Raw genomic sequence first — 19,744 nt, 5'->3', positions numbered from 1 at the left:
TGAAATGTGAAGCCGATTCTCTTGCTTGGCAGCTTGATTTGTGTGGGGGAATGTGGTTGACGCATGTGCCCTTTTTTTTTTTTTTTTTTCCCAGTGAAACCTGTTGACAGAAATTCAGTCTTGATTAAGTGGTGCAGGAAGGCATCCAGTTCCACCTTGCTTGGGGCTCTCATTTAAACAGTTAGCTTTGGCCTTGGCCTGTTCCATTTCCCACTAGTCCTTTAATTTTTTTTTTTTTTTTGGCGGTATGCGGGCCTCTCACGGTTGTGGCCTCTCCCGTTGTGGAGCACAGGCTCTGGACGCGCAGGCTCAGCGGCCATGGCTCACGGGCCCAGCCGCTCCGCGGCATGTGGGATCTTCCCGGACCGGGGCACAAACCCATGTACCCTGCCTCGGCAGGCGGACTCAACCACTGCGCCACCAGGGAAGCCCAGTCCTTTAATTTTTGAAGGTTTCACATCCTAATGTTTATTATTTGTGGGAGAGGCAGCGTAGTGACGCTAGCATAACCCAGTAGTTACTTTTGGTTTTGTTCATGTACTTGAGCCATCACTCTTTATTGAGGAGAATCAGACTTCTCAATGGATATGTATTTATCTGTTTGTTCCCCTCTTTTGGTTGGGGGGTGGGGGCAAGGGGCTGTATTAGACCAAAAGATAGCTCAAAAGAAGCTTTTTGAAAAAGAGGTCGTTTATTTTTTAATATCTTTATTGGAGTATAATTGCTTTACAATATTATGTTAGTTTCTTGTACGACAAAGTGAATCAGCTCTAAGTATACATATATCCCCTAATCCCCTCCCTCTTGAGCCTCCCTCTTGAGCCTCCCTCTTGAGCCTCCCTCCCACCCTCCCTATCCCACCCCTCTAGGTCGTCACAAAGCACCGAGCTGATCTCCCTCTGCTATGGAGCAGCTTCCCACTAGCTATCCATTTTACATTTTGGTAGTGTGTATATGTCAGTGCTGCTCTCTCACTTCGTCCCAGCTTCCCCTTCCCAGCCTGTGTCCTCAAGTCCGTTCTCTACATCTGCATCTTTATTCCTGCCCTTCCACTAGGTTCATCCGTAGTGTTTTTTTTAGATTCCATATAAGGGCGCTAGCGTACGGTATTTGTTTTTCTCTTTCTGACTTACTTCACTCTGTATGATAGACTCTAGGTACATCCACCTCACTACAAATAACTCAATTTCATTTCTTTTTATGGCTGAGTAATATTCCATTGTATATATGTGCCCCATCTTCTTTATCCATTCATCTGTCGATGGACACTTTCATGTCCTGGCTATTGTAAATAGTGCAGCAATGAACATTGTGGTACATGACTCTTTTTTTTGTTGTTGTTTGTTTTTTGTGGTACGTGGGCCTCTCACTGTTGTGGCCTCTCCCGTTGTGGAGCACAGGCTCCGGACGCGCAGGCTCAGCGGCCATGGCTCACGGGCCCAGCTGCTACGCGGCACGTGGGATCTTCCCGGACCGGGGCACGAACCCGTGTCCCCTAGCATCGGCAAGCGGACTCTCAAACACTGCGCCACCAGGGAAGCCCCATGACTCTTTTTGAATTATGGTTTTCTCAGGGTATATGCCCAGCAATGGGATTGCTGGGTCATATGGTAGTTCTATTTTTCGTTTTTTAAGGAACCTCCATACTGTTCTCCATAGTGGCTGTATCAATTTACATTCCCACCAATAGTGCAGGAGGGTTCCCTTTCCTCACACCCTCTCCAGCAAGAGGTTGTTTTAAAAAATAGTATTTTGGTTTTAAAATTTCATCTAAATAAAGATAAGGTATATTTAGGTTTCAGCCCCCTTCGCCTTTTAACCCCCACCGATCAAATGCAGTCCTAGACCTCAGAGGACGTCCCTCCTTCAGATGCGTGAATCGTCTACTCTGGAATATCCACTGAGAGCTTCAAACTAACCTCCATCTTGTTTACAGCAAAAATTTATATGCAAGAGTACAAACTTAGAAAAAGAGAAATTAAGGGGTGATATTTTAGTTTATGAGAAGATTCAGCTCAGAGTTTTCCTGGTATACTTAGAATAGGGTTTTTAATTTACCAAAGTGTTCTTTTTGCACAACTTGTCAGGAATACTTAATTTTTCTATAGAGCAGAGTTTATTTCTGTATTTGTCTAACAGGTTAGTAAGATTTGGTTACGTACCTCATTTTTGTGTTTTGGCTGCACTGTGCAGCATATGGGATCTTAGTTCCCCGACTAGGGATTGAACCCGTGCCACCTGCAGTGGAAGCACAGAGTCTTAACCACTGGACTGCCAGGGAAGTCCCTACTTGCCTCATTTTTGAAGGAATATTTATAGGAAAACCCTGTATATTATAGTGACCCCAGATTTTGGAATCCTGTTAACCTGGTCTTAAAACTCAATATTGCTACATACTAGTTGGTGATCCTGGATCACCAGGATCCTGGAATAGTTGAGCCAGTTCCTTATTTGTAAGATGGTGATGACTATATCTACCTTATACATTGTTAATGCAGTTTAAATGAGATGATTTATGTGAAGTGCCTCGTAAAGTGTTTGGCCTGAGGTAGACAATCAGTATTTGGAAGTTATTATTATCTGTAAATGGTTTTGTCTCTCGCTCCTTGACATTTGATATTGATCTACATAAATATCTGTTTTTAAATAAATATGAGAGGCAGTGGATAAGGACACTCCCTTTAGGGCCTGTCTGGGTTTGAATCCTGGCTCTGCTACTTCTTAGCTTCATGACCATGAACAAATAGTAAATCTTTCTGTGCCTCATTTTCCTCATCTGTAAAATTAAGATAATAACAGTACCTACTTTATAGGATTATTGTGAGGATTTAGTGAGTTAATATATGAAAACACTGTTTGGCTTGTCATAAGGACTCAGTAATTAATAGCTATTATTTTTTTAGGTCAATACACAGGAACATTTTATTTTTATTTATTTATTTATATTTATTTATTCATGGCTGTGTTGGGTCTTTGTTTCTGTGCGAGGGCTTTCTCCAGTTGTGGCAAGCAGGGGCCACTCTTCATCACGGTGCGCGGGCCTCTTACTATCGCGGCCTCTCTTGTTGCGGAGCACAGGCTCCAGACGCGCAGGCTCAGTAGTTGTGGCACATGGGCTTAGTTGCTCCGCGGCATGTGGGATCTTCTCGGACCAGGGATCGAACCACTGTCCCCTGCATTGGCAGGTGGATTCTTAACCACTGCGCCACCAGGGAAGCCCTGCCCCTTTCCCTCTTCTATAACCTGAATGGGAGCACACACTTGTGCATTTTGCTTTTCTCACTTAGTAGCTCTTGGAGCTCATTTTGTACAAATCACATATGTAAAGTTATCTAATATTAAAGTTACTTAATATTTCAATATATGGTTGTGCCATAATTTATTCAACTAATCTATTGGTGGAATTGGGGTTTTCAGTTTTTTGGCTTTTATGAACACTGCTATGTGTATTTTCTTATATTTACATATGTATGAATACATATCTGTAAGATAAATTTCTACATTTGGCAAGATGTATCAAAAAGAAAAATGTAAATTGCCCTCCACAGGGGCTAGCAGTGTAGCTCCATAATTAAAAAAAGGAAAAAAGGATGTGAGGGTTTAAATTTGAATACTTTCCAGGTGGTTTTCAGCAGCATGCTTTGGTGGAATCATAGTTTTTAGGAGGCTAAGTGGGGTTGCTGCATATTACATTCCTGCCTCTTCCCTCCCCCAGCTTTGGTTGTCTTCATTACATTCCTGCCTGGGAAGTCTTCCCAGTGACCTGGGTTAGGCATTAAGATCATGGGAATCCAAGATTTTCCCATGTCTTCCAGCATGTTTGTTCACAAGAACTGGAAAACTTCCTCCTTGCAGCAGGGGAATTTTAACCACTGTCAATTGCTGGAGAATCTTTCAACAATGTCCTTTGAATAGAAATGTGGTCAAGGAGAGGAAAGGTATCAGTAGGTCAAAAGGCAGTGATAATATCATACGGTAGTGTATTTCATAGCACTCAAAATACCTTCTCACTTGTTTACGGGAAGTAGGTAGGCAGAAAGGTGGAGTGACTTGCCCATTATCATATATATCAAGTAATGCCAGGGAGAGGGCTAGAATTCTGGATTTCTATGTTGGGATTGTTTTTGGCTTTAAGTGAAAGAAAATGTGACTTTAACAGCCTATATGAAAAGAGTTTTATTGTCTAGAGGTAGGTGGTTGCTGATATTTGATCATCAGTGAACAATAGCTCAGTGACATCAGGGCCATTGTATGTTATTCTCTTGATCATTTACTCCTGTGTATATGATGGCTGCTATAGCTCTAGCCATTACATCTGCCTTCAAGGCAAGAAGAAAGCTGAAGGAAGAGGGCAGGAGCAAGGGCTGTAGCTGTATCAGGTAAGTACGAGTTTTCCTATGAATCCCTCAGCAGATTCTCATCGTTCTCATTGGCCAGAACTGTCCCATGGCTACTCCAAGCTTGGAAGCTTGGCAATCAAGGAGGTGACTTCTGTTACAGTGCACTTCTTACTGTTTTGATGCTGTTCAATGAAAAATATTTAATCATAACTTGACTTAAGCCACGTCATCTCTAATTTTCATCCTTTTTTCTTTTTAACTAATTTATTTATTTTTGGCTACGTTGGGTCTTCATTGCTGCACATGGGTTTTCTCTAGTTGCAGTGAGGGGGCTACTCTTCGTTGCGGTGCACAGGCTTCTCATTGCTGTAGCTTCTCTTGTTGTGGAGCCCAGGCTCTAGGCGCGCAGGCTTCAGTAGTTGCGGCACCCAGGCTCAGTAGTTGTGGCGCGTGGGCTTAGTTGCTCCATGGCAGTGGGATCTTCCCAGACCAGGGCTAGAACCCATGTCCCCTGCATTGGCAGGCAGATTCTTAACCACTGCACCATCAGAGAAGTCCCTCTAATTTTCTTTATACTTATGGTTTATACTATATAATTTAAATATTTATGCTGTCTTATTTATTGAGTCTAATAGAACTCCTGTCTAGGTTTTAATTCCTTTGTGTCTGAGACTAGATCTACCTTTTGTATGAGACATATTGTCTCATCCTTGAATATTAGTGAGAAAGGAGCTCCGATATTATCAAGCCCACATTTATGACCTCTAGCAAGTGTGTAATATGAGTGGACTGCTAATAAATAGCTTATTGAGTTAAACTGAATAATGAAAGTAGAAATAGGGGAGAATGAAAACTTAGAAGGAGGATAATAAAGAATCCTCTATTCAGGGCAAAAGACTATGAAGAATGGATCTACTTGGAAAGAAATACCGTACTATTTTCTATGCAAACAGAGACTATAACTGCATTAACTTGTTTCTCTAATTCATAGGGTGAGAGGGCAGAACGATATAGGAAAAACACTGTGCTGAAGTCAGGGGCCTCAGTTCTAGATCTAATTCTGCTTTTATATAACTGTATGATATTGGGAAGTCTTTTAATCTCCCTTACCTTCAGCTTCCTCTTCTAGGATGGAAATAATAATTGATGCTTTAGAGGATTGTTGAGGGTTATTAAAATAGTACAGTTTAGTACCTCATGGTGTCTGGCATGTATAATCACCTTTGGGAACTGTTTTTACCATAATCATTAGTAGTGTTGTGTGATCTTGGAGGACCCCGTTTCGCTTTAATTAATCTTTATCTATAAACTTAAAAAGTTAGGTGTTATTTAAAATTCCTCCCAATTCCAAAATGTCATATTTCTACATTAAGTTCCTCAGTCGGCACATTGTTATAAAGGTATCTGTGGAGCTGTGGCTTCAGTGAGTTCATAAGAGAGACCATGGGAGAATGAGGTTCTCTGGTGTATAGGTTGATGTCACTATATAAACTAAATATCTGTCAGAACAAATTCCTTCTGAATTACCCAAGTCCACTGAGAGAAGCTAATGAAATGATGGCTAAACCACTGAGCAGCAATGAGGTTGGGTGGAATTAATCTCATGAGTTATCTCACAGCCTAGGTATAGTGGTATAAAATAGAGAAAATGAGCACTGAGGGCTGTTAGTGCCCAGAAGAGAACGGGCACACCTCTCTGGTAATGCTAGTGGGTATTACTCTTCTGAGGAATGTTTTCACAGTATGTGTCAAGAGCCAGCAATTCCATCTTTAAGAATTTGTCTTGGGACTTCCCTTGGTGGTGCAGTGGTTAAGAACCCACCTACCAATGCAAGGGACATGGGTTTGATCCCTGGTCTGGGAAGATCCCACATGCCAAGGAGCAACTAAGCCCGTGCACCACAACTACTGAGCCTGCGTGCCACAACTACTGAAGCCCGTGTGCCCTAGAGCCTGTGTGCCACAGCTACTGAGCCCATGCGCCGCAACCACTGAAGCCCACGCGCTCTGGGGCCTGCGTGCTGCAACTACTGAAGCCCGTGCTCTGCAACTAGAGAAGCCACCGCAAGGAGAAGCCCGCGCACCGCAACGAAGAGTAGCCCCCACTCGCCGCAACTAGAGAAAACCCACCCACAGCAACAAAGACCAAATGCAGCCAAAAACCCCCACATGGGCTTCCCTGGTGGCGCAGTGGTTGAGAGACGGCCTGCCAATGCAGGGGACACGGGTTCATGCTGTGGTCCAGGAGGATCCCACATGCTACGGAGTGGCTGGGCCCGTGGGCCGTGGCCGCTGGGCCTGTGCGTCCGGAGCCTGTGCTCCGCAGCGGGAGAGGCCACAATGGTGAGAGGCCCGCGTACCGCAAAAACAAAACAAAACAAAACAAAAAAACCCACAAAAACACAAAACATAAATAAATAATAAAAAAAAGAATTTGTCTTAAGGGAAGAATTAAGAATATGTACAGAAATTTAGCTACATGGTTATTCTTCTAGTAGTATCTTTAAAGTGAAAATATTGGGAAAATCCTAAAATAAGGGATAAGTAAATTGTGGTTGCTGATATATCTATATTTATTGACAAGGAATATGCTCACGATATGTGAAGCAGATTCAAAATGTCAATGATCCCATTTGAAAAAACAAAATGTGTGCGTGTGTGTGTGTGGAGAGAGAGAGAGAGATTGAGAGAGGTATCGTATGTGTGTCTGGAGCAGTGTGGCACTGTAGATTTTTATGAAAACTATTTTTGTGATCCAATTTTTTAAAATGAGCATGTATTTCTAAAATAAGGGCTTACAGAAAGGTACTTAGTTTAATAAATGTGTATGCAAGTTGTTACTGATATCTACTTCTCTTCCAAGATACAGAATACTTTTAAGTACATGTCATTTCATGGATGAAGACAAATGGCTCATTGGGTTTCATAGGGAAATTATTTACCAGTGAGTGTGGCCTTTCAGCTATTTTTCAGATTACTTCCAGCTATTTTCTTAACCATACAAGGCTGGAGTGGGGGCTGACTTTAAACCTACACAGGTTTCCACAGACAGAGGACACAGTACAGTACTTCTGTACAAAGTATGCTGAAGTAAGGATGGACCTATATCTTTGACATGTTTCTTTTACCTAATTTGCATGTTGTGCCGTTTATATACTTTTTTTTTCTTTTATGTCATTTTTGAAGTCTTTCTCTTCATGCCCAGGAATAGTATTTTTATGAAAGTATTTCTAAAGAAAAAACCTGTACTTGGCAAAACTATATTGAGTTTTTACTATGTATGAGACACTGTTCTAAGCACCTTGATGGATGAGGTATACACAAGTGAGTAAAATTCATCCTTATCTACAGGAACTTAGCGTCTACTAGGAGAGACATTTGCATAGTTAACTAATATAAAATTAGATGGTATAAAAGCACTATGGCTTTGGAGAGGCAACGATTAGGTATGATAGGTGGAAACTGGGAAAGATTTTACAGAGAATTGGACTGGATTTGAATGATGAGTAAGATTTTGGTCGGTAGGTATAAAATTTAATGGTGTGTTTCAGAAATTGGGTTATTCAGGGCAGAGAGAAAGCACACTGGATGTGGAGGAGACTGGAAATGAGAAAACGGTAGATTGAGGAAAATAAGATAATGAATGTAAACCACCTAGCGCAGTACATGGCATGTTGTAGGTATTCATCAAATTTGACCTCTTTCTAATTCCAATATATTTACCTCAAGGAGTGTCTTCAAGTTACTGAAAAAGCGAAGTTAACTATTAGTGTGATTTGAAAAGTAAGGCATATTGCCCAGGTGATTTTCAGAATTGCAAAATGTGATCATAAAAGCAAAGTAATTGTTAGGCAATCAGTACCTTAGATAAATGTGCCACCAAATTTCTGAACTATTTCTTTCCTTAGGAGGTGACCTATTGAGAAACAAACACCGGGCAAACCTGCTGTTCTGCACCAAGGGTGGGAAAAATGTCACAAGTTACAACCTCCTATTCCTATGATGCTCCAACAGACTTCATCAATTTTACATCTTTGAATGATGAGGAAGATACCCAAAACATAGATTCCTGGTTTGGTAAGTATCTGCTGTTTTAAGGGTTAGTGACTTGCTTTGTGCTGGAGACCTTTCAAAAATAGAAGGGTTTGTAGGTAACCAAAATATAAATTCCTGCGCTTCCCTGGTGGTGCAGTGGTTAAGAATCCGCCTGCCAATGCAGGGCACATGGGTTTTAGCCCTGGTCCGGGAAGATCCCACATGCTGTGGAGCAACTAAGCCTGTGCGCCACAACTACTGAGCCTGCGTGCCACAGTTACTGAAGCCTGTGTGCCTAGAGCCCATGCTCCGCAACAAGAGAAGCCACTGCATTGAGAAGCCTGCACACTGCAACGAAGAGTAGCCCCTGCTCGCCGCAACTAGAGAAAGCCTGCGCGGAACAACGAAGAACCAACGCAGCCAAAAATAAATAAATTTATAAAAATAAATAAATTAAAAAAATATAAATTCTTTTCTGCACCAAGATACTTTGTCATCCACGATATGATAGAAATAATCGAGATGCCCAGTATTTTGGGAATAGACTCTCAGTAGAAATCAATGTTTTCCAGTTAAGAATGACAAATATTTAAGCTTTAGGGACATATGGTAAAATCTAGATGAAACAAAGTTGAGTGAAGTTCTAGGACATGTCTGTAGTGATGGCAGTCACATAAAAACTTGCTCCACTGTCACTGGGCATAGAGTATAATATTACAACTGAAATGGGATGTTGACAGTCTTACTCAGATTTCCTCAGTTTGATTTGTATTTATTTTTATTTATGTGTATTAAATTCTGTGCAATTTTATCACCTGTGTAGGTTTGTTGATCTGCCACAGTCAAGACATCAAACAGTTCTAACATCACAAGGATCCTGTGTTGCCCTTTTATAACTATACTCATCTCCCTTTTGCTGCTTCTCCCCAGTTCTTTTTTTTTTAGTTTTTGGCCCCACCACACAGCTTGAGGGATCTTAGTTCCCCGACCAGGGATCGAACCTGTGCCCCCTGCAGTGGAAGCAGGGAGTCCCAACCACGGGACCTCTAGGAAATTCCCCCCAGTTCATTTTTAAATGGAGGGATTATGCTACTCAGAACCCAATCTCCAAATAGAGATAGGATTGCCTGATGTTGGGGCAGGTGATATGACACAAACTTTGACACCAGGTTAACAAATAAGGATGTGGTTTTGTTTTTATATTACATTGGAGTAATATCTGAGCCCAGTGATATGTGAGGCTAGTATTTGCTGGGGCTCCTTCATTTTCTTCTATCTCATGTCCTTATCCTCCTCATTAAGAGAAATCAGTATGTGATGGGGGATAGAAATTAGTCCATTGCAGCTGTACTTAACACTTATAATGCAGTGTCCAAATGTGATGGCATATGCCATTCTCTTGGAAAAGGATTCTAATAAAATCCAGTGGGTATCCTGAGAGGAGGGGTCTTTTGGGCGTGGTGTAGGAGGAAGGGTGGATAAGACGGCCAGCTGCCATACAGAAGTCTTCCCCATGCCCTTGGCCCACAGAAACCCTGAGGAAATAGCTGAGTTGTCTATCTCTTTTTCCAAGTTTTTCTTGAAAACAAGAAAGGAAATATTAATATAACAATACTATTAGATACAGTTTAGAAGAAAAAATGAATCCCACTATTTTTTTCAAAATCACCTTAGTTCTAATATATTACTTTCTAATTTTCTTCCAAATAATCAAATCTTTTTACACAGTTTTGCAATCAGAGTGTACATTCACAGAGTTATTGCTGAGGCTCGCTACATTCCTAAAATTTCTATCAGTAGGCTGTTGGTAGAACACACTTTTCACTGTTTTGCACTGGCTTTTGGGCACAGCAGAACCTAAGATAAAATTCCTTAAGAGAGCCTAACTCTGTTCCATACTCATACACCCCACACTCTCCTAGTTGAGGAAGAACCTCAACACAATTAGACTATCAGATGTCCCTTGTAAGCCTTGCAGGTCTTGCTGGATACAGTTTTCTTTAAGAGGAACATGCTGTATTTAGGTGGTAGATAAGACCAGTTTATGCTTGTGTGGTCCTGAATGTGTATCAAGCAAAGATAAGGAGCTATTCACAATGCAGAGTCTGCATTTCTTTTCTATAATACATTGTTCAGTGTTGCCAGTGTTTTAGTGATAGTTTTTGCAGTCGCTATCTCTGACATATAATATGTACTTATTCCTTTTTGATCACTAGGACTTTGCTGGTACTTGCAAATGAGTTAGAAGTATACTGGTAGGAGGCTTTATTTAGGCCCCATATTAGGTGTATGGCACTAATTTATTTTGCATTCTTTGCTGATTGTTTACACGATGGTGATTTTACCTTTTCACAGAAGAGAAGGCCAATTTGGAGAATAAGTTTCCTGGGAAGAATGGTACAGGAGGGCTTTTTCAGAGCAAAACTCCTCTGAGAACAGCTAATCTTCAGCAAGATGTCACACCTTTGAGACCAGGTAAGAAAGAACATCTTAGAAAAAAGCTGCTTGGCAGAATGGTCGAACAGTATATTAGGAACCTGAGGGATCTGGGGAAATTACCTAAATGATGTATCCCTTGGATTTTAATTGGTGAAATGTGTTAATTCATTTATTCATTTCATGGTGAACGTGAAACTAATGATGTGCTGCATTCTTCTTTTTTTTTTCCCAGTCTTTTGGAAATTAAGCTAACATAGAATTTTATTGCCAGATATATAACTATTTTGTTTTTATGACTAGATTTAATGTAACCTAACCTCGGTCTGGCTGGGAAACAAAACAGCAGGAGGGAAGAATGTACTGCTTGCTAACTGTACAAGAATTCTTTGAGTCATGTATCTGATTTTAAAAGATGACTGGCACTTAAACTAATAGTTACTAAATCTGCAAGATACGGTCTACTTGATTAAAACAAAAAAGTATTCTTTAAATCCTCAAAAAGGATTCTTATTTTGAAATAGTAGCTATATTTAGATATAATTCACATATCGTACAATTCACCTGCTTAAAATGTACATTTCAATGTTTTTTCATATATTCACAGCATAGTTGTGCAGTCATCACCACAATCAATTTAGAACATTTGAAAATTAATCTTACGGGTAAATCTGAAACTAGCCTCAGTCATACCAATAACTAGAGGGCCATATCAGGAAATAGCTGTTTTCAGTGAACTTGTGTAGTTTGCAGAGTCTGAGTTGCTAGGCTGACTTTTTTATTTTTAATAGAACCTCCTCATAAGTAAACTCTGGAATTCACATGTACTCTTTTTGTTGTTGTTGTTGTTGGGGGTAGGAGTTTATTAATTAATTAATTTATTTTTGCTATGTTGGGTCTTCGTTTCTGCGTGAGGGCTTTCTCTAGTTGTGGCAAGCAAGGACCACTCTTCATTGCAGGTGCGCGGGCCTCTCACCGTTGCGGCCTCTCTTGTTGCGGAGCACAGGCTCCAGACGCGCAGGCTCAGTAGTTGTGGCTCACGGGCCTAGTTGCTCCATGGCATGTGGGATCCTCCCAGACCAGGGCTCGAACCCGTGTCCCCTGCATTAGCAGGCAGATTCTCAACCACTGCGCCACCAGGGAAGCCCCCAGGCCGACTTTTAAATAGTTCATTCATGAGTACAAGTGATATCTATTGAATTTGGGATCTGGACAAGGATCCTGAACTTTTACATCCATCTTTCTTGCATAAGAGGTTAGAACTATGTGCACGTTTCACTTGAGGTGCTTAGAAGTGTGGCAGATTTTCTGTTGCTTTGATGGTCTTTGTGCTCTTCTTGAATTGAAAGAGGATGTGATGTACCTAGTTTGTCTGGACCACTTTCAGTTTAAGACTGTTATATCAGCAGTAAGCCCCAGAGCAAGAGACCTCTGCATGACCCATCATGTGGCAAAGACCATGTACACTGCTTCCATGCATGTATACCCCTTGGGCCCCACAGTCTTTTTGTTCTTTGTTAGCACACATTCTTACCTGTCTCCGTGCTATTCCCTCTGCCTTGAATACCTTTAATCTAACTGAGAAGTCCTTACTTATCATTCAAGTTCCAGCTCAAATATCTTTTTTTCTCTAATTGATTCCCCTTATCTGTGTTCTCAAAGCACTTTTCAGACCTCTGTTTTGATTTCAGCTTTCTATTGTGTTGCTAGTACAAACAAATACAATTTTTCTATGTCGATATTATATCCTACAATCTTCTAAACTCAGTAGTGTTTGTATCTTTTTTGTAGATTCCATCAGATTTCTACAAAGGTGATTATGTTATCTGCCTTTTGTTTTTTTCTTTCTTGCATACTGCACCTTTAGTAGGATGCTGAATAGGAGTAGAGAAGTAGACATGCTTGTTTTATTCCTGATCTTACGGCAAAAACATTCAGGCTTTCACCATTAAGTATGATGTTAACTGTAGTTTTTTCATAGATGCCCTTTATCAGGTTGAGGAATTTCCCTTCTATTCCTATTTTGCTGATAATTTTTATAGTAATGGAAGCTAGATTTTCTCATATGCTTTTTCTGCATTTATTAAGAAGTTTACATGAATTTTTTTCTTTTTTCTTTTATTCTTTAACTATGCTCAGTTATGCTGTTTTTCCAATTTTAAGCCAACCTTTCATTTCTGGGATGAACCCCCAGTTAGTCAGGATGGTATTTTTCTTTTTATATATATTTTAGGTTCAGTTTGCTACATTTTTTTGTTAAAAATTTTTCATCTATGTTCATGAGGAATAATGATCTGTAGTTTTCCTTATGATGCCTTTGTTTGATTTGATAGAGTAATGTTGGCCTTACTCTATAAATATTCCCTTCTCTTCATTTATCTGGAAGAATTTGTGTAAAATAGATATTACATCTTTCTTAAATGTTTGGTAGAATTCACCAGTGAAGCCATCTGGGTCTGGAGTTTTCTTTGCAGGAAGGTTTTTAACTAAAAATTCAATTTCTTTAACAGATATCGATTATCTGTTTCTTCTTGAATAAGCTTTGGTAGTTTGTTTTTCAAGTAATTTGTCTGTGTCATCCAAGTTGTTGAATTTATAGGCAAAAAGTTGTTCATAATGTTTCCTTATTATCCTTTTGATACTTATAAATTCTGTAGTGATATCACCTCTTTCATTTCTGATATTGGTAATTTGTGTCATCTCTCTCTATTTTCCTAATCAGTCTGGCTAAAGATTTATCAGTGTTAATAATCTTCTCAAAGAACCAGCTTTTGGCTTCATTGGTTTTGTTTTTGTTTATTCCTATTGTTTTTCTGGTTTTTATTTCATTGATTTCCATTCTGTTCTTTATTATTTCCCTTCTATTTACTTTGGGGTTCAATATATATATAAAGTTTCTTAAGGTGGCAGCTGAAGCCATTGATTTGAAATCTTTCTTCTTTGTTAATGTGTTTACTGCTGTAAATATCCCCTAAGTACCTCTTTAGCCACATCCCATAAATTTGAAATGCTATGTTTTTATTTTCATTCCATTCAAAATACTTTTAATTTCCCTTTTGAGATCTTTGACCTGTGTGGTTTTTTTGTTTGTTTTTTTATTTTGGCCGCACGGGCTTCTCTAGTTGTGGTGCACAGGCTCTCTAGTTGTGCTGCATGGGCACCAGAGCACGTGGGCTCAGTAGTTGCGGCGTGTGGGCTTAGTTGCCCAGCGGCACGTGGGATCTTAGTTCCCAGACCAGGGATCAAACCCACGTCCACTGCATTGGAAGGCGGATTCTTAACCACTGGACCACCAGGGAAGTCCCGACCTATGTGTTTTTTTTAATTGCAATATAATTGACTTATAACATCGTGTAAGTTTAAGATGTACAGAGTGTTGATTTGATGCATTTATATAGTGCAATGTAATTAATACCTCTATCATATCACATAATTATCATTTCTTTTGTGATGAGAACAATTAAGATCTAGTCTCATCAACTTTGAAGTTCATAATACAGTATTGTTGATTATAACATTTATGCTATGCATTTAGATCTCCAGGACTTAATTTATCTACTAGTTGCTAGTTACCTGTGTGTTATTTAATTTCCAAATATTTGGGGTGGGGGTGGTCCAAAAATCTTATCTGTTATGATTTCTTGGGGGATTTCTACTGTGGTGAAAGGACATACTTGTATGACTTGAACTCTTTTAAATGTATTGAGACTTGTTTCATGGCCCAGAATATGGTCTGTCTTGGTAAATGTACTTGGGTGTACTTAAAAAAAAAATGTGTATTCTGCCGTCATTGGGTGGAGAGTTACATAAATGTCAGTTGGGTCAAGTTAGTTGATAGTGTTGCTCAAGTCTTCTGTTTCCTTATTGATCATCTATCTGATGGCTCTGTCCATTATTGAAAGTAGGGATATTGAAGTCTTCAACTATTATTGCCGAACTGGCTATTTCTCCCTTGAGTTTCGTCAGTTTTTGCTTCGGGTATCTGGGTCTCTGTTGTTAGGTATGTATATGTTTGTAATTGTTACATCTTCATGATAATTTGACCACAACGTATTTTTGTAAATGAAGTCTTATTGGAATACAGCCATGCTCATTTGCTTATATATTATTTGTGGCTGTTATAATCTTACTGATTTTTCTGTCAACTTGTTCTATCAATTAGAGAGAGAGGTATTGAAATTTTAGACTATAATTGTGGATTTGTTTATTTCTCCTTATAGTGGTATGTGGTATGGATAAAGAAGATATGGTATCCCACTTGATCATGGTGTATGATCCTTTTAATATATTGTTGGATTTGGTTTGCTAACATTTTGTTGAGGATTTTTGCATCTATGTTCATCAGTGATATTGGCCTTTTTTATGATACCTTTGTCTGGTTTTGGTACCAGGGTGATGCTGGCCTCATAGAATGAGTTTGGAAGCATTCCTTCCTCTGCAGTTTTTTGGACTAGCTTGAGAAGGATAGGTGTTACCTCTTCTAAATGTTTGGCAGAATTCACCTGTGAAGCCATCTGGTTCTGGACTTTTGTTGGTTGGGAGTTTTTTTAAAATTATGGATTCAATTTCATTGCTAGTAATTGGTTTCTTCGTATTTTCTATTTCTTCCTTGTTCAGTCTTAGGAGATTTTACATTTCTAGGAATTTGTCCATTTCTTCTAGGTTGTCCATTTTATTGGCATATAGATGGTTGTAGTAATCTCCTATGATCCTTTGTATTTCTGTGGTGTGAGTTGTAACTTCTCCTTTTTCATTTCTGATTTTATTGATTTTGGCCCTCTCTCTTTTTTCTTGAAGAGTCTGGCTAAAGGTTTATCACTTTTATTTATCTTCTCAAAGAACCAACACTTAGTTTCATTGATCTTTTCTATTTTTTTAGTCTCTATTTCACTTATTTCCGCTTATTCATTTCTTTCTGCTCTGATCTTTATGATTTCTTTCCTTCTACTAACTTTGTGTTTTGTTTGTTCTTCTTTTTCTAGTTTCTTTAGGTGTAAGCTTAGGTTGTTTGAGATTTTTCTTGTTTCCTGAGGTAAGCTTCTATTGCAATAAACTTCCCTCTTAGAACGCTTTTCCTGCATCCCATAGATTTTTGGATTATTGTGTTTTTGTTTTCATTTGTTTCCAGGTATATTTTGATTTCTTCTTTGATTTCCTCAGTGATCCATTGGTTGTTTAGTAGCATATTGTTTAGACTCCATGTGTTTTTGTTTCTTGCAGTTTTTTTCTTATAGTTGACTTCTAGTCTCATAGTGTTATGGTCAGAAAAGATGCTTAATATGATTTCAGTTTTCTTAAAGTTACCGAGGCTTGTTTTGTGGCCTAGCGTGTAATCTATCCTGGAGAATGTTCCATGTGCACTTGGAAAGAATATGTATTTTGCTGCTTTTGGATAGAATGTTTTCTCTCTCTATATATGGTCTAATATGTCATTTAAGGCCAGTGTTTCCTTACTGGTTTTCTGTCTGGATGATCTGTTCATTGATATAAGTGGGGTGTTAAAAGTCCCCTACTGTTATTGTGTTACTGTCAATTTCTCCCTTTCTGTCTGTAAATATTTGCTTTCTGTATCTAGGTGGTTCTCTGTTGGGTGCATATATATTTATAATTGCTATATCTTCTTCTTGGATTGATTCCTTGATCATTATGTAGTGTACTTCTTTGTCTCTTGTAACATTCTTTGTTTTAAAGTCTATTTTGTCTGATATCATTATTGACACCCCGTTTTCTTTTGATTTCTATTTGCATGGAATACTCTTTTCCATCCCCTCACCTTCAGTCTGAGTGTGTCTTTAGATCTGAAGTGAGTCTCTTGTAGGCAGCATATATATGGGTCTTGTTTTTGTATCCATTCAGCCACTTTGTGTCTTTTGATTGGAACATTTAGTCCATCTGCATGTAAAGTAATTATTGATATGTATCTACTTATCGCCATTTTGTTAATTGTTTTGGGGTTGTTTTTGTATGTCAGGTTTTGTTCCTTTGTTCTTTTTTTGTTCTCTTCCCTTGTGGTTTGATGACTGTCTTTAGTGTTATATTTGGATTCCTTCTCTTTTTGTGTGTGTGTGTATCTATTATAGATTTTTGGTTTGTGATTACTGTGAGGTTTATATTTATCAATCTGTATGTCTCTATTTTAAGTTGCTGATCTCATAATTTCAAATGCATTTTAACAACCCTGCATTTGTACTCTCCTCCCTGTATGATTACTGTTTTGACATCATATTTTACATCTAATTGTTTTGTGTATCCCTTAACTGCTTATTGTAGATACAGATGATTTTACTACTTTTGTCTTTTAACCTTCCTATTAGCTTTGTATGTGGTTGATTTACTACTTTTACTGTATATTTGCCTTTACCAATGAGATATTTCCTTTTGTAATGTTCATGTTTCTAGTTGTGGTCTTTTCTTTTTCACTTAGTGAAGTCCCTTTAACATTTCTTATAAAGCTGCTTTTGGCAGTGCTGAATTCTTTTAGCTTTTGCTTGTCTGTAAAACTTTTGATGTGTCCATCAAATCTGAATGAGAGCCTTGCTGGGTAAAGTATTCTTGGTTGTAGGTTTTTCCCTTTCATCACTTTAAATATATCGTGCCACTTCCTTCTGGCCTGCAGTTTCTGCTGAAAAGTCAGCTGATAGCCTTATGGGAATTTCCTTGTATGTAACTTGTTGCTTTTTCCTTGCTACTTTTAATATAGAATTGCAGATTAAAAGATTTTTTCTTGACTTTTCTGAAGGCATTATTCTGTTATCTTTTATCGTCCTGTGTTACTGATGAGGAATTCAGCTTATCCTATTTTCCTTCCTTAGGTGATTTCTTTTTCTCTGTGGAAGCTTTCAGAATTTTATCTTTTTAAAATGTCATGAGAAGATGTTAAAAAAAATGTCATAAGAATGTGTTTGGGATACTTTTTTCTGAGGTGATGCCTTAGGCTGGCAAATAGGCAGGGCCCTGGATACTTCATTTCTGCTTCAACCAAAGTAGCTTTTATAAATTGCTCTTCTGCATAAGATTTCACTGCTTAGGAGGGATACACACACACATACACACACAATTTGCAATCTAGAATTCTGTATTAAGTCATGTATATACACATGTATCTCTCATCTCCAACTCATTTCCTTGGGATTTGAGTACTGACTAGTTTTTGCTCTCTTGCAGTTGACAACACTTATAACAAAGAGGCAGAAAAAGAAAACCTGGTGGAAGAGTCCATTCCAACAAATGCTTGTTCTTCTCTGAAAGTCAAAGGAACCACATCAAGAAATATTCTAGCTCAGCCTCAGAGGTAAGACTGTTTTGGTGTTCGAAGTGGTGGTTATATTAATAACGTTCAACGAAGAATTACTGGAGCACCTACTATGTGTTCCATACTACATTAGACTCTTCATGTTACCTTATTTAATCTTCATAACATTTATGAGTTGTAGTTAACATGCTTAATTTATAGATAAGGGCTCAGATGTACTAAGTTGCTTGCCCAAGGCAGATTTATTTCAGAGACAGGATTCAGACTGATCACTTTGGTTCCAAAGTCCTTGCTATTTGCGCTGTCAACATGGGTTGCCATTTACATTTATTTGTATGGATATGTGGCAGGTTTTTTTTTTTTTCCTGTGTATAGGTTGTAAATAAACTTCATAAGGGCAAGTGTCATGTATCCCTAGTACTTAACAGTGTCTTGCAGGAGCAAAGCTGAATAAAGTCTTGAGTGAAGGGGTGGATGGATGGGTGGGGTAAGCTGTACTCTTGGCACTAGGAACCTCTGAAAATCCAATGTCTTTGAATGTTGTATCAGTATCCTCTTTTTAACCAAAACAAAGCGTTAGTTTTAATATTAGTTGCCTTCAGATGGCACTAATCAAAAGATTATTTGAATTAGATTTTTAAAAACTTTCACTTGGGAGTTCCTGGTGGTCCAGTGGTTAGGACTCAGCACTTTCACTGCTATGGCCTGGGTTCAATCCCTGGTCGGGGAACTTAGATTCCACAAGCCGCACAACATGGCCAAAAAAACTTTCACCATCTAATAATTACCACTCACCCACAGAGTTTAAATTCGAGGACTGGGACTTCCTTGGTTGTCCAGTGGCTAAGATTCCACCTCTCTATGCAGGGGTCCCGGGTTGGTTTCCTGGCCAGGGCACTAGATCCCACATGCTGCAACTAAGAGTTCGTATGCCACAACTAAAGATTCCATATACCACAACTAAAAGAACCGTATGCTGCAATGAAGATCCCAAGTGCCACAACCAAGACCCGGTGCAGCCAAATAAACAAATAAATATTTAAAAATAAATAAATAAATTCCAGAACTATTTAATGCTTTATACTTTGATGTCAACAATATTGAGGAATGGCAGAGTATTTATAATACAATTGCTCAGAAGTAATGAAATTACCCTTTACAAACCCTCATGCTGGTGTAAGGGGATCACCTTTTGAAGATGGTATCATACATGCTTATTTTAATCTTTTCTGGTGAAGAAGCCCCTTTTAATTGAAAAATTCTGTGAGATTCAACCAGCTATCACAGGAAATTTAAGAGATTGCTACAGGTTGATTCTGTGGTTTCTGTTCCATGTTTAGATTGTTAAGTCCCTATGGAAAAGGGACCCAGTATCCTATAGATTCCTTCAGAGTCCAAGATAGTGCTAGTGTCTTGGCTTCTGCATTTTGAATATGTATATTACTAAAATTGCCCCACATTCTGAATGAATTTTTGAATGCTTTTGGGAAATGATGGTATGACAGAAAGCCAGCTGTTCACAGAATCAGAAGATCTGAATTGTTTTTGTTTCATTTGTTTTAAAGGCAGGTATCTCTACTACTCAAAACCTTAGTTTACTGAGAATAACCGTCTCTCTCAGGCTTATTGCAAGAAATGGCCAAATAGGATAACATGTGGTAGTAGTTTGTAAATGAGACTG

The 19,744-nt window shown here is 38.8% G+C and overlaps 1 protein-coding gene across 3 annotated transcripts in view; it reads left to right on the top strand.

Annotated features, from left to right (window-relative positions):
* TPX2 (TPX2 microtubule nucleation factor) overlaps positions 1–19,744 on the top strand; it is a 59,558-nt gene that overhangs the window by 6,478 nt on the left and 33,336 nt on the right. For all 3 annotated transcript variants that reach the window (XM_027078636.1, XM_027078634.1, XM_027078635.1), the window contains exons 3-5: positions 8,249–8,417; positions 10,731–10,850; positions 17,976–18,102. In XM_027078636.1, coding sequence (XP_026934437.1) covers positions 8,312–8,417; positions 10,731–10,850; positions 17,976–18,102 — 353 coding nt within the window. In that variant the 5' untranslated portion in view covers positions 8,249–8,311. The remainder of the gene's footprint in view (positions 1–8,248; positions 8,418–10,730; positions 10,851–17,975; positions 18,103–19,744) is intronic.

The sequence above is a fragment of the Aethalodelphis obliquidens genome, unplaced genomic scaffold (assembly GCF_003676395.1).
Source record: "Aethalodelphis obliquidens isolate GAN/ISIS:26980383/991018 unplaced genomic scaffold, ASM367639v1 scaffold42, whole genome shotgun sequence".
In the NCBI taxonomy this organism is placed as follows: Eukaryota; Metazoa; Chordata; class Mammalia; order Artiodactyla; family Delphinidae; genus Aethalodelphis; species Aethalodelphis obliquidens.
The sequence above is the reverse complement of the archived record's forward strand: the minus strand, read 5'-3'. Positions and strand labels throughout refer to the sequence as shown.